General features: G+C 45.7%; 1 protein-coding gene across 7 annotated transcripts in view; it reads right to left on the reverse strand.

Moving 5' to 3' along the window:
- The window catches only part of poc5 (POC5 centriolar protein homolog (Chlamydomonas)), a 76785-nt gene extending 71465 nt beyond the window's left edge, over positions 1-5320 (reverse strand). For 3 of the 7 annotated variants that reach the window (XM_055631349.1, XM_055631334.1, XM_055631342.1), the window contains exon 1: positions 4952-5320. In XM_055631349.1, the coding sequence (XP_055487324.1) occupies positions 4952-4978 (27 nt within the window). In that variant the 5' untranslated portion in view covers positions 4979-5320. The remainder of the gene's footprint in view (positions 1-4951) is intronic. The other 4 variants (XM_055631362.1, XM_055631328.1, XM_055631355.1 and 1 more) reach the window with 2 other exon arrangements.
- Between the last annotated feature and the right edge of the window lie 9025 nt (positions 5321-14345).

Below are 14345 nucleotides of genomic sequence, written 5' to 3' on the forward strand. Positions count from 1 at the left end.
GAGCAGACAAAGAAATAATTCTCAGAAAATGGATTGCTTTCCCTTGAGAGAAAACAGAGGAAATAGATATTATAAGGGTAACTTAGCAAAAGCTCTTTGAATCGCATTTCTAAATCCAATTCAATAAATAAGGTTCCCCCATGACCTCGCGCGCTTCGTGCGATGTGCATGAAGAGCGATGGCGCGGTGATTATGTAATAACTACACAATAAACACCTTTTTACCCTAAACAAAAAATTTACTCAAAATAACATCTGAAACAAACTACATATTTACCTGATGGAAAATCCAAAAAAATAAAAATCAAAAATTTGGACCCAGACCTCAATTGCCCCCCTTAAAAATCAAATTGCCCCCCTGTGGGGCGTACGCCCCACGTTGGGAACCACTGGTTTAGGTGGTCATTTAAGACGGTTTGCATGACACATGTGATTATGTGCTCAGACGAAGTGCATAGTTACCAGTCGGAATTATGGTCAATGAAACATTCACATATCATTTTTCTGCTTCAAATAAGTCACAAACTAGACATATTCACCAATCAAGACATGATATATACCACAATGACATGCAGCAAAATTATAATACAGTATCTCATCTCCTTTTACACGTTGCAATAAATGCAATTTCTACTATTTCTTTTCACTTCCAAACAAAAATCTGGTTCGATTATTCAGCGTATGATCAACCTCGGTGAGACCAAGTGCAGACTTGGCGATCGCTTCACCCAATACCTACACTCAGTTCTCAATAACCAACCTCATCTCCCGGTAGCTCACCCCTCCCATTCCGAATCCGACCTTTCTGTCCTGGGCCTCCTCCATGGCCAGAGTGAGGCCCACCACAAATTGGAGGAACAGCACCTCATATTTCGCTTGGATATTTTTCACCCCAGCGGTATGAACATTGGCTTCTCCAATTTCAGGTGGTCCTTGCTTTCTCCCTCCTTCCCCTCCCATTCCCAGCTCTCCCACAGCCTACTGTCTCCCCCTCTTCCTTTCTTTTTACCGCCCCCCCTATCCCGACATCAGTCTGAAGAAGGGTCTGGACCCGAAACGTCGCCTATTTCCTTCGCTCCAGATGCCGCCTCACCCGCTGAGTTTCTCCAGCATTTTTGTCTACCCATTCACACAAGTCTCACCCACTCCCTACACATTAGGGGCAATTTTACAGAGAGAAGTTAACCTACAAAGCCAATGGGATGTGGGAGGAAACACACACGCTTGCAGGGAGAATGGGTAAATTCAACACAGATGGTGCCCGAGGACAGGATCGAACACAGATCCCTGGCGTGTGAGGCAGCAAGTCCACCAGCTGTGCCACTATATTTTATTTTCCAACACACAAATAATTATACGTTGATAACTTTGGTTACTAAAAAAAAGAAACTTCCAAAGTTGTGCAGGAATTATTTTCAGACCCAACCCATAACGTAATCTTTTCATTTTGTCCAGAGATTCTGGCTGACCTGTTGAGTTACTCCAGTTTTTTGTGTCTATCTTTAGTTTAAACCAGCATCTGCAGTTCCTTCCTACACACACAATACTATACGATAGAACTTTATTAATCTCAGGAGGGAAATTATATATATATATATATATATATATATATTTATATACAAATATACACTGTTTTGTTTTCTCATTTATAACATTGTTTACTACTATGTTTACATATTCTGTTGTGCTGCTGCAAGTAAGGATTTCATTGTTCTAACAGGGACGTGCGAGAATAAACCACTCTTGTCTAACGTCGCTAAGATGTGGAAGATGTGGAATAGAACAAGTGTACAGGTGATCGGTGTGGACTCAGTGGGCCTGTTTCCACATTGTATCTTTAAATTAAACTAAAAACACTAAAACCAGAGGAAATGTAAAGAAGGGTCTCTACCAGGAACGTCACCCAATTAAAGCACGGAATAGTCTTCATCCTACCATAGTTACCCAACCAGACGCAACTAAATTTAAGGTAACTCTTTTTTTCTCCCCAAGAACCCTTTTTTGCTTAAGTACAAGTCAAGAGTCAACAGAGTTTTATTGTCATGTGTCCCAGATAGGACAATGAAATTCTTGCTTGCTGCAGCACAACAGAATATATAAACGTAATACAGAACAGGAGATAAAAGTTCAGCGTGTCTATATGCTATATATACACAATTCCAAGACCATATATACACCATAATACTATATATATATATATATTTACAAGCAATAAATAAACAGATAAAGTGCAATAGGCTATTATTTTTCAGTGTTTGGAGTTTGGTGGTGGTGGGTTAAATTCCATTTGGAGAATATTTTTGGATGACCAGTAAACCAGAAGCAAGGGTTACTCCTGGCTGTGCGCATGTGCAGCCGATGATGCGCTAGCCGTGATTGTGCGCATGTGCAGGGGAAGGATGTGCTGGCCATAGCAGTGCGCATGTGCAAAGAGGCCTGCCATGCCGGCGGATGAGGAGCGGGCGGAGAGCGGAGACCCGAGACCTGGCGGCCCGAGACAGAGAGATAGAGAGGGGGGCCGCTCAGAGTTGCTTGCCAAGCCGGGCAAAATGGGACAGCTGTTAGGTTGCCCAACGGCACTTTAGGTTGCCATTGGCAACCGGGCAGCCGCTAATTTTGAGCCCCGTCACTGGAATTTAGGAGATCTTATAGAAACATAAAATTAAGGGATTGGACAGGCTCGATGCAGGAAAATGTTCCCGATGTTGCGGGTCACAGTGTAGGCCATTTAGGACTGAGGAAAAACCTTTTCACCCAGAGAGTTGTGAATCAGTGGAAGTCACCTCATCTACTGCATCTGTTGTTCAAGATGTGAACTCTTATACATCAGAGAGACAAAACGCAGACTGGGGGCTCGTTTCGCGTTAAACCTTTGCTCAACCAACCTGATCTCCCGGTTGCTGAACACTTTAATTCTCCTTCCCATTCTTACACAGACCTTGTGTCGGAAAGAACTGAAGATGCTATTTTAAATCGAAGGTAGACACAAAATGCTGGAGTAACGCCTCAGGGTCACAGAGTGATACAGTGTGGAAACAGGCCCTTCAGCCCAACTCGCCCACACCGGTCAACAATGCCTCAGCTACACTAGTCCCACTTGCCTGTGCTTGGTCCATATCCCTCCAAACCTGTCCTTATCCATGTACCTGTCTAATTGTTTCTTAAACGATGGGATAGTCCCAGCCTCAACCACCTCCTCTGGCAGCTTGTTCCATACACCCACAACCCTTCGTGTGAAAAAGTTACCCCTCGGATTCCTATTAAATCTTTTCCCTTTCACCATGAACCTGTCCTCTGGTCCCCAATTCCCCATCTCTGGGCAAAAGGCTCTGTACATCTACCCGATCGATTCCTCTCATGAGTTGGTATACCTCTATAAGATCTCCCCTCATTCTCCTGCGCTCCATGGAATAGAGACCCAGCCTAGTCAACCTCTCCCAATAGCTCACGCCCTCTAGTCCAGTCAACATCCTTGTAAATTTTTTCTGAACCTTTTCAAGCTTGACAATATCTTTCCTATAACATTGTGCCCAGAATTGAACACAATATTCTAAATGCAGTCTCATAACGTTTTATACAACTGCAACATGACCTCGCAACTTCTATGCTCAATACTCTGACTGATGAAGGCCAAAGTGCCAAAAGCCTTTTTGACCTCCTTATATATCTGCGACTCGCCCTTCAAGGAACCATGTACCTGTACACCTAGATCCCTCTGCTCTACAACACTCCCCAGAAGCCTACCATTTACTGTGTAGGTCCTGCCCTTGTTCGACATCCCAAAATGCAACATCGCACACTTTTATGTAGTAAATTCCAACAAGCATTCGTCCACCCACCTGGCCAATCGATCCAGATCCTGCTGCAATCTTTCGCAACCATTTTCACTATCTGCAAAACCACTAACTTTTGTATAAGAAAGAACTGTAGATGCTGGAAAAATCAAAGGCAGGCAGAAATGCTGGAGAAACTCAGCGGGTGAGGCAGCATCTATGGACGAAGGAATATGTGACGTTTCGGGTCGACACCATTCTTCAGACATCAGTCTTGCCTACCTTGAACTAACTTTTGTATCATCAGCAACCTTGCAAATCTTGTTCTCATCCAAACCATTGATGTAGATGACAAACAGTAACAGGCTCAGCACCTTGAGGCACACAAGTCGCGTCTGAAGAAGGGTCTCGACCCGAAACATCACCCATTCCTTCTCTCCAGAGATGCTGCCTGTCCCGCTGAGTTACACCAGCATTTTGTGTCTACCTACACGCACCTTTCCTTTCTCGGCCACCTCCATTGTCAGAGTGAGGCTAAACACAAATTGGAGGAACAGCATCTCATATTTTGCTTGTGCAGTTACAGCCCAGTGGTATGAATATTGGTTTCACTCACTTCAGGTAGCCCTAGCATCCCCCCCCCCCCCCCCCCCCCCCCCCCCCCCCCCCCCCCCCCCCCCTCCCCCCTCCCTCTCTCTCTCTCCCTCTCTCTACCCCCACCCCCCCAATTCGCACTAGCTTCTCATTTTTCACCCTACAACCAGCTAACAATGGCCTGTTTCCTTTATCATCGTTACTTTGTTTGCATATCTTTCATTCATTGCTCTTTATCTCTCCACATCCACCGTCTGTGTCTCCCGTTTCCCATATCCCTAACCAGCCTGAAGAAGGGCCTCGACCCCGAAACGTCACCCATTCCTTCTCTCCAGAGATGCTGCTGCCTGTCACGCTGAGTTACTCCAGTATTTTGTGCCTATCTGCAGATATCTATCCATCGGTCTTAAAACATTTTTTTTTTTTTGATGTGAACCGACTTTATTAAAAACAGAAATAATGCAAAAATGCTTGAGTTGGACAGGATGGAAAAGAACATAATCGCCTTGGTCCACCTCTCCCTCTGCCTCGGCCTCTAGTCTTAAAAATATCCAGTTAACAGTTGCACGATTTTGTTTTTACAACCTTATCAGAGGAGCAGGTTCCTGCCATCTTGGATATTTGGGTAGCACCGTTGGTCCGTGGGTGGATGAGTGGGTGGGTGGAGGCGGCTTCACGGTTCTGCCCGACTCTGGGCCCCGGGGATGCGGCTTTGAACGCGGTGCGGCCGGGCGGGCGGGCAGCACAAGCCCGACGGCGGAGTCAAAGCAGCTTCAGCTACTCGACGTTTTGTTGGCTGCAATAATATACTCGATAACACAACGGTTGTGAGCGACCGTCTGATTCCGCCTCCAGCGACCGTTCAAACCGCCCGCACTCCGCCCGGCTCTCGGCCTATTAGGGGTGCGCACCGCCAGCTCCCGCACGCCGATTGGCCAGTGCGGCAAACACCCACCTCCTCCCAAGCTGCGCTCTGATTGGGCCGAGGTCCCCAACTCGCCCCCGGCCTGGGCCGTTGCCATGGTGCCCGGACGCCAGTGGGCCCCAGGCCTGGGATTAGAAACATAGAAACATAGAAATTAGGTGCAGGGAGTAGGCCATTCGGCCCCCTTCGAGCCTGCACCGCCATTCAATATGATCATGGCTGATCATCCAACTCAGTATCCTGTACCTGCCTTCTCTCCATACCCCCTGATCCCTTTAGCCACAAGGGCCACATCCAACTCCCTTTAAATATAGCCAATGAACTGGCCTCAACTACCCTCTGTGGCAGAGAGTTCCAGAGATTCACCACTCTCTGTGTGAAAGAATTTCTTTTCATCTCGGTTTTAAAGGATTTCCCCTTTATCCTTAAGTATTTAACACATCATGGGGAGACAAAATTGCTGGAGAAACTCAGCGGGTGCAGCAGCATCTATGGAGCGAAGGAAATAGGCAACGTTTCGAGCCAAAACTCTTCTTCAGACAAAACCTTTAACAAAACATCATTGAAAATGTAGGAAAGTTAGGCATGAAAAGTGCTGGAGTAACTCAGCGTGACAGGCAGCAGCATCTCTGGAGAGAAGCAGCCGGGTGACGTTTCGGGGTCGAGGCCCTTCTTCAGACTGGTTGGGGATGAGGGAAGCGAGAGACATAGACGGTGATGTGGAGAAATAAAGAACAATGAATGAAATATATGCAAAATAAGTAACGATGATAAAGGAAATAGGTCACTGCAAGCTGTTTGTAGGGTGAAAATCAGAAGCTAGTAGGCATAGATTCAAGTATTCTTAGAAACACAGCAAAATAGTTGCAAGAGTAGGCCATTCGGCCCTTTGAGTCAGCACAGCCATTCAATGTGATCATTCTGCTTCTGCTGCTTGTTTACTGCACAACCGCCAACAGCTGGGCTATCTCATGCAGGTTACGCTCATGGACACTGGTTTCAAAAGGGTTATTTAGATTTTTATGTGGGCATGTTTGGTGAGATGAACCATGTTCAAGTTGTCGAGCTGTGACTTGAAGAGTGACAAGGTTGGTGCACACCTGGTGGTGGATGATCCACTCTGGGATAGTCCATGGACAAGGTGACTGTAGATAGCTATTTTTGTTTGCTCTTATTCTAGTATAAAAGTGACCTGAGGACTGTCTTGTAAATTTCTGGGTATTGGATTGAATGAGGTGAGTATAGCGGCAGATTTTTCAGATCTTTCAGGAAATTAACTCCCTAGCCACTAATTGGGTGAGAGGGGATAAGGGGAATATCTTCGGTACGCATGCAAGCTGCCTCAGAGACTTTCAGAGCTTCTACTTTCATAAAGCTTCAGCACACAGTCTTTTAATGAATATTTTCTTTATTGTAGATATAAAACAGTAAGATACATCCAAGGTTTTCCGACTTGTTCCAGCAATCTTCTTCGAACTCCAGCGCAACTCGAACTAGAAAACTCCTCGTGTCTCCTTCTTCACATGAGGCTTGACATGCTTGACATGGCTTGACATGGTCGAAGGATAAACCTTCTCCCTCTCCTGTCCAAAACGAATCCTCAACTAAACTAACACGCAAGCAGTTAAGCTGCATAAACACGCCCCAAGACACGTCATAAAATCCCACCCACATTATAACGGGCTGGCTAAAATTTAAAGGAACATGCCATCCACAATGACATGCAAAACAGGCCAAATGGCCACTACATACCGGCCCCTAATTGTTCCGAATACATAATGAGGCAATTACCAAATAACATCAAAAAAGTGGCCATTAAGGCTTAACATACATCAAAATCAAAATATCAGGGAATAAAACCCTGTGGCTCCCTCGTCAGGAAATCAAACCGCGATCTCCCGCGTGCTAGGCGTGGATACTAACCACTATACTAATGAGGAAAAATTAGCATGCACTATATATCTGCAATCACAATTCTTTCTCGACTCTTCCATCTTCGCTTTCGCCTTCTAGAAGCAAGCACAACTTAGTTATTGGTCTTATTAAAACATTGTTTTTTGTTTTCAGTCGCACTATACGTACCAAACCCTGAACATCAGGCATGATTTCCAGTATTTTACCCATTAACCAAGAACCTCCACCCATCCGCAGAAGATCTCCTTCCCAAATTGGGTCGAGCTTATACAATTGACTACTTCTTTTTACCCCTTCTCCACCAGCTTGTAATTTTAATATCTCTTCTTTGTATTTCTGCCTTTGACAGAAAGAAATGATCGCATTTTCTGCTTTGAGGAGATCATCAAGACATAGGCACTGTTGGCTAGGTGAAGCTTCAAAAACTTGCGTCTGGAATTTGATTTCCTTTTCCCTTTCCGCAGGATTCTTCTCCAAGATACTTTCTGTTATTTGTTTCTTTTCCCGAATTTTCATCAACAATCTTGTTTTTATTTTAAGAAACCAGGCTACCGATATTCTCAATTTATTCCATGATGAAAAGTGGGTAATTAAACTATTTACGGTGTCATATGAGTTTTTTTCAATCACATTCACCGAAATGTTTTGTTTAATTTCCGGATCTGTTGTAGAGATTTCAAATCCGAGTTCAAGCTTTGGCCATTCTCTACTTGGCTTACTAAGAAACTTTGGCCCATTGATCCATCTCTTGTTATTAAGAAAGCAATTTGCTGTTTGGTCCCCTAGAGGCTTCATCCGCAGGATTTTCCTTTGTATTAAAATATCTCAATTGAGAAACATTAGTAGCTCCTAGTACAAAGGAAACTCTATTTGCAACAAATGTCATAAAACGTTTGCTTTCATTGTTAATGTATTTCAAAACCGTAGTACTATCGGTCCAGAAGGTAGATGCTTCCAGTTGAAATTGCAGTTCCTTTTTCAGCATTATGGCAATTTCACAGCTAAGACTGCTGCTGTAAGTTCCATTCTGGGAATCGTCATTTGCTTCAATGGTGCTACTCTGGCTTTTCCCATTTCGAATGCAACATGCACTCTTTTGTTTACATTTTGTAGTCTTAAGTATGAAACAGTCCCATAACCACTTTCGCTGGCATCCGAAAAGTGATGCAGTTGCGCATTTCCGATATTACCAATGGTTTTAGGCTTTATGCACCGATCTACCTTAAACGTTGACATTTTTTGGAGGTCTTTTAACCATTCTGTCCAACTGTGCGAGGATGTTTGAGTTATACTCTCATCCCAACCAAGTTGGACAGAATGGTTAAAAGATCTCCAAAAAATGTCAACGTTTAAGGTAGATCGGTGTATATGCCATGAGTCTCCTTGTAGACAGTACATAAGCGCGCTTTGGTGCGCCTTGACTCCAGCGACTGCCAGCCAACCTGATTTAACATATTTGAATTTAACATATTTGAGTTGAACAGGTACTTTAGATCTGTCTTCACTAAGGAGGACACAAACAATCTTCCTGATATAGTAGTGGCCAGAGGATCTGGGGTGTCTGAGGAACTGAAGGAAATCCACATTAGGCAGGAAATGGTGTTGGATAGACTGATGGGACTGAAGGCTGATAAATCTCCAGGACCTGATGGTCTGCGTCCCAGGGTACTTAAGGAAGTGGCTCTAGAAATCGTGACTGCATTGGTGATAATTTTCCAATGTTCTATAGACTCAGGTTCAGTTCCTATGGATTGGAGGGTAGCTAATGTTATCCCACTTTTTACGAAAAGCGGGAGAGAGAAAACAGGGAATTATAGACCAGTTAGCCTGACATCGGTGGTGGGGAAGATGCTGGAGTCAATTATAAAAGATGAGATAGCCGAACATTTGGATAGCAGTAACAGGATCGGTCCGAGAGCATGGATTTAAGAAGGGGAAGTCATGCTTGACTAATCTTCTGGAATTTTTTGAAGATGTAACTAGGAAAATGGACAAGGGAGAGCCAGTGGATGTAGTGTACCTGGACTTTCAGGAATCATTTGATAAGGTCCCACATAGGAGATTAGTGGGCAAAATTAGGGCACATGGTATTGGGGGTAGAGTGCTGACATGGATAGAGGAGTGGTTGGCAGACAGGAAACAAAGAGTAGGGATTACCAGGTCCCTTTCCGAATGGCAGTGACTAGTGGGGTACTGCAAGGCTCGGTGCTGGGACAGCAGCTATTTATAATATACATCAATGATTTGGATGAAGGGATGCAAAGTAACATTAGCAAATTTGCAGATGACATAAAGCTGGGTGGCAGTATGAACTGTGAGGAGGATGCTAATAGAATGTAGGGTGACGTGGACAGGTTTGGTGAGTGGGCAGATGAAGTTTAATGCGGATAAATGTGAGGTTATCCACTTTGGTAGCAAAAACAGGAAGGCAGATTACTATCTAAATGGCGTCGTTGGGAAAAGGGGAAGTACAATGGGATCTGGGGGTACTTGTACATCAGTCTATGAAAGTAAGCATGCAGGCAGTGAAGAAAGTGAATGGCATGTTGGCCTATATAACGAGAGGAATCGAATATAGGAGCAAAGAGGTCCTTCTGCAGTTGTACAGAGCCCTAGTGAGACCACACCTGGAGTATTGTGTGCAGTTTTAGTCCCCTAATTTGAGGAAGGACATTCGTGCTATTGAGGGAGTGTTACGTAGGTTTACAAGGTTAATTTCCGGGATGGCGGGACTGTCGTATGCTGAGAGAATGGAGCAGCTGGGCTTGTACACTCTGGAGTTTAGAAGGATGAGACGGAATCTCATTGAAACATATAAGATTTTTAAGGGCTTGGACAAGCTAGTGGCAGGAAACATGTTCCCGATGTTGGGGAAGTCCAAAACCAGGGGCCACAGTTTAAGAATAAGGAGTAAACCATTTAGAACGGAGACGAGGGAACACTTTTTCTCACAGAGAGTGGTGAGTCTGTGGAATTCTCTGCCTCAGAGGGTGATGGAGGCAGGTACTCTGGATGCTTTCAAGAGAGAGCGAGATAGGGCTCTTATAAATAGCGGAACCATGGGGATATGGGGAGAAGGCAGGAACGGAGGGTACTGATTAGGGATGATCAGCCATGATTACATTGAATGGCGGTGCTGGCTCGAAGGGCCGAATGGCCTACTCCTGCACCTATTGTCTATTGTCTATTGTCTATATTTAACACTTGACTGCCTTGAGTAGTCGTCATTAACAAACTGGGCTGCACGCCTCTGAACCTTGTCAAGGGTGTCAATGTTATTTTTCTGGTGAGGGTCCCATATTGTCTCCCATATTGTCTGGCAATATTCCAACCATGGGCGGACAAGTGCTTTGTACTTTACCCCCTTTGTTGGTTTGTTACAACTGGGTAAGTTTCTCCGGAGAAGGCCCAAAGTTCTGTTTGCTTTTGTGGCAATCCTTCTGAACCTTCTGAATTTTGTAGTCGGCAGGGCAGTACTCTGCATATCGTCAACTTGGACAATTTTACATTTTTTATCAAGCCAATTAATCAACCCAATTAACCTACAAACCTGTACATCTTTGGATTATGGGAAGAAACCGAAGATCTCGGAGAAAACCCATGCAGATCTCGGGGAGAACGTACAAACTCCATACAGACAGCATCCGTAGTCGGGATCAAACCCGGGTCTCTGGCGCTGCATTTTGCTGTAAGGCAGCAACTCTACCGCTGTGCCACCGTGACTGCCCTGGTTTATGCGTGTGTTCCAGGCTAGGTCAGATGTGAGTTCAACTCCCAGGTACGGGTGGTGATCAACTTCTTTAAGCAGGCTGTCTCCCATCTTGTACCGGCTCATGATCGGCTTGGCTTTATGAGTAACTCTCATGGAAAAGCATTTGGTGTGATTGAAACCCATTTGCCAAATGGTTTCCCAATTGCAAAGATAGTTTATGTCATTTTGAAGAACCTTGGCATCTTCAATAGACAATAGACAATAGGTGCAGGAGCAGGCCATTTGGCCCTTCGAGCCAGCACCGCCATTCAATGTGATCATGGCTGATCTTCCACAATCAGTACCCTGTTCGTGATTTCTCCCAAGATCCCTTGACTCCGTCAGCCCTAAGTTTTTTTGAACGGCTTTTCTGCAAAGCCTGCATTGAGTTCACCCTCTGCGCAGGAAGGAACTGCAGTTGCTGGTTTACACCGAAGATAGACACAAGTAACTCAGCGGGTCAGGCAGTATCTCTGGAGAGACGGAATGGGTGATGTTTCTGGTCGGGACCCTTCTTCAGACTGAGAGTCAGGGTGGAGAGGGAAACACAGAGGCAAGTAAGTGTTAGGTGTGAAAACGAGACATCAAAGGAAATGTAGTTCTAGGAAAATGTAGAACAGATCTTTGTTATCTCGGGGAAGGTAACAACTAAGCCAACAATTAAAATATAATCAGAGGTAGACAAAAATGCTGGAGAAACTGAGGGGGTGAGGCAACATCTATGGAGAGAAGGAACATGCGACGTTTTGGGTCGAGACCCTTCTTCAGACTGATTTCGGAGGGGGGAGGGGGAGAAAGAAAAGAAGAGGCGAAGACAGTAGGCTTGTGGGAGAGCTGGGAAGGAGGGAGAAAGCAGGGACTATCTGAAATGAGAGAAGTCAATGTTCATACCGCTGGGGTGTAAACTACCCAAGTGAAATATGAGGTGTTGCTCCTTCAATTTGCGCCACACTGGCAATGTTCAAGTTCAAGTTCACATTTATTGTCACATGCACCAATTGGTACAGTGGAATTTGAGTTACCACACAGCCATACGAATAAAAAGAACACAATACACAATAGAGTTTAACATAAACATCCACCAGAGTGGAATCAACATTTCTCACTGATGGAAAGCAATAAAGTTCAGATATCTTCCTCTTTGTTCACCCGTGGTCGGGGCCTAGAACCCTCCGCAGTTGCCGCTAAGGACGGCCCGATGTACAGGCCTTCTCGCCGGTATGATTGAAACGCCGGCGTCAGAACAGATGGAAACACACTCTGCGGCTTGGAGTTTTCATATCGGCCGCTTCTTACCGAGACAGCGGCTTCCAAGACCACAGGTCCCGCTGGATAGAGCTCCAACACTGGCGATCCTTGGCAAGGGGTTGCCCCACTCTGCGATATTGAAGTCGGCAACAGGCCCACGGCTAGAAGCTCCGCAGACCACAGCGCCATGGTCCACTAGGGGCGCTGCACTAACGGCAGCCTCTGCCTACAGCCTGTTTGTCCTTTCAATCTTTTTTTTTATTTTTAGTTAGTCTAAAGTCTGTTTTTGGGGGAAACCTTAACTTTTCTATGTGGAGGAGGGGGGCAGGGTAAGGGGGAAACTGTTTTCCTGTCTTTTCCTGGCGGGGATGCAACTATTTCTCCGAGTCGTGTCCTCGCCCCCCACCTCGCGGCCTACCACCTGGATCGGAGCGGCCTTTCCTGCCGGGGACCGAGAGCTGGACCAGAACAACAACAGCGACGGCGCAGTGCTGGATTCACCACGGAGCGGGCGATACCGACCTGGGTAGGAGGAGGATGTCCCCCTCTCATTGGTACAGAACATTTGCATTTTTCAGCTTGAAATTGTGCAATATGGTGCATACTGTAGCAAGTCTTTTAACTTACACTTGAATGCAATAGATATGCTTTAAATTGGATTGGAACGTTTTTGAAAGGGGGGAGGCTGTGTGATCACTGATCACTGGCCTTGGGGGTACCCGGTGAGAGAGTGGAGCAACCGAGTGGGGAGAGGGTGTGGAAGAAGGGTGTACCCCCTCCCAGGGTAGGAACGTTTTGAAATTTGATGTATTAAAATCATGTTTTAGTGCACTGTAGAAGTATGATTTCAATGTTTTTTGTATGAAGTATTTTTAAGAGGTAACTTTTTAAGGGGTAACTTTATCCACACAAAGGGTGATGGGTGTATGGAACAAGCTGCCAGAGGAGGTAGTTGAGGCAGGGACCATCCCAACATTTAAGAAAAAGTTAGACTGATACATGGATAGGACAGGTTTGGAGGTATGGACCAAAAGCAGGTAGCGTAGCTGGGACATGTTGGCGGGTGTGGGCAAGTTGCGCCGAAGGGCCTGTTTTCACACTGTATCACTCTATGACTACATTATACCTCCACCATGCATGAATGCTTCAAAATCAAGTGATCGAGTTTTATTGCCATATACTCAAGCATAGAAACATAGAAAATAGGTGCAGGAATAGGCCATCGGCCCTTCGAGCCAGCACTGCCATTCAATATGATCATGGCTATTCATCTAAAATCAGTATCTCTTTCCTGTTTTTTCCCCATATCTCTTAATGTCGTTAGCCCCAAGAATTAAATGTAACTCTATCTTGAAAACATCCAGTGAATTGGCCTGCACTGCCTGCTGTGGCAGAGAATTCCACAGATTCACAACTCTCTGCGTGAAGAAAGTTTGTCCTCCATCTCAGTCCTTACTGCCCCCCCCCCCCCTTTATTCTTAAACTGTGACCCATGGTTCTGAGCGCCCCCAACATCGGGAACATTTTTCCTGCAGTTACAGTAAGTGAAAATCTAGCAGGCAGCAAGCAGGATGCTTTCACCAACCACACCCATTTGAAGTCCACTATCTTCCACCATATCTACCCAGTGCTTCGTACTTACTTTCAGCAGCCACTGGTTGTCCTCCAGGATGCACCGAGCCGCAGCCTGATCCATGCCGGTCACCTGGGCAAATTCGGCACAGAGACTCTCATGGCAGCGGCACAATGCTACGAGGCCTCTGACGGCCTGGGACTCGTGCACTGAGGCTGCTCCATGGCCCGAGCTGCAGTGAGCAACTCGCCAGCCCGGCAACACTCGCCAGCCCCGCTCCCTGTCCACATCTGTCCCCGCCGCTGCTTCCGCTTCCACCACCCGCGGCCCATGTAGTTGATATGAGCTTTGAAATTTTCGTTCAAATCACAGAATTTCTCACAACAGAGCGAGAGAAAATTTGTGATCAGCGTGAGCATTTGGCGAAATGCGTGATTCTCACGCTCAATGTATGGGTGTTGGCAGCCCTGCCTCTCCCTCTCCCCCCCCTCTCTCTCCCCCCCTCTCTCTCCTCTCTCTCTCTCCCCTCTCTCTCCACCTCTCTTTCTCTCCCCTCTCTCCCTCCCAC

The sequence above is a fragment of the Leucoraja erinacea genome, chromosome 3 (assembly GCF_028641065.1).
Source record: "Leucoraja erinacea ecotype New England chromosome 3, Leri_hhj_1, whole genome shotgun sequence".
Classification (NCBI taxonomy): Eukaryota; Metazoa; Chordata; class Chondrichthyes; order Rajiformes; family Rajidae; genus Leucoraja; species Leucoraja erinaceus.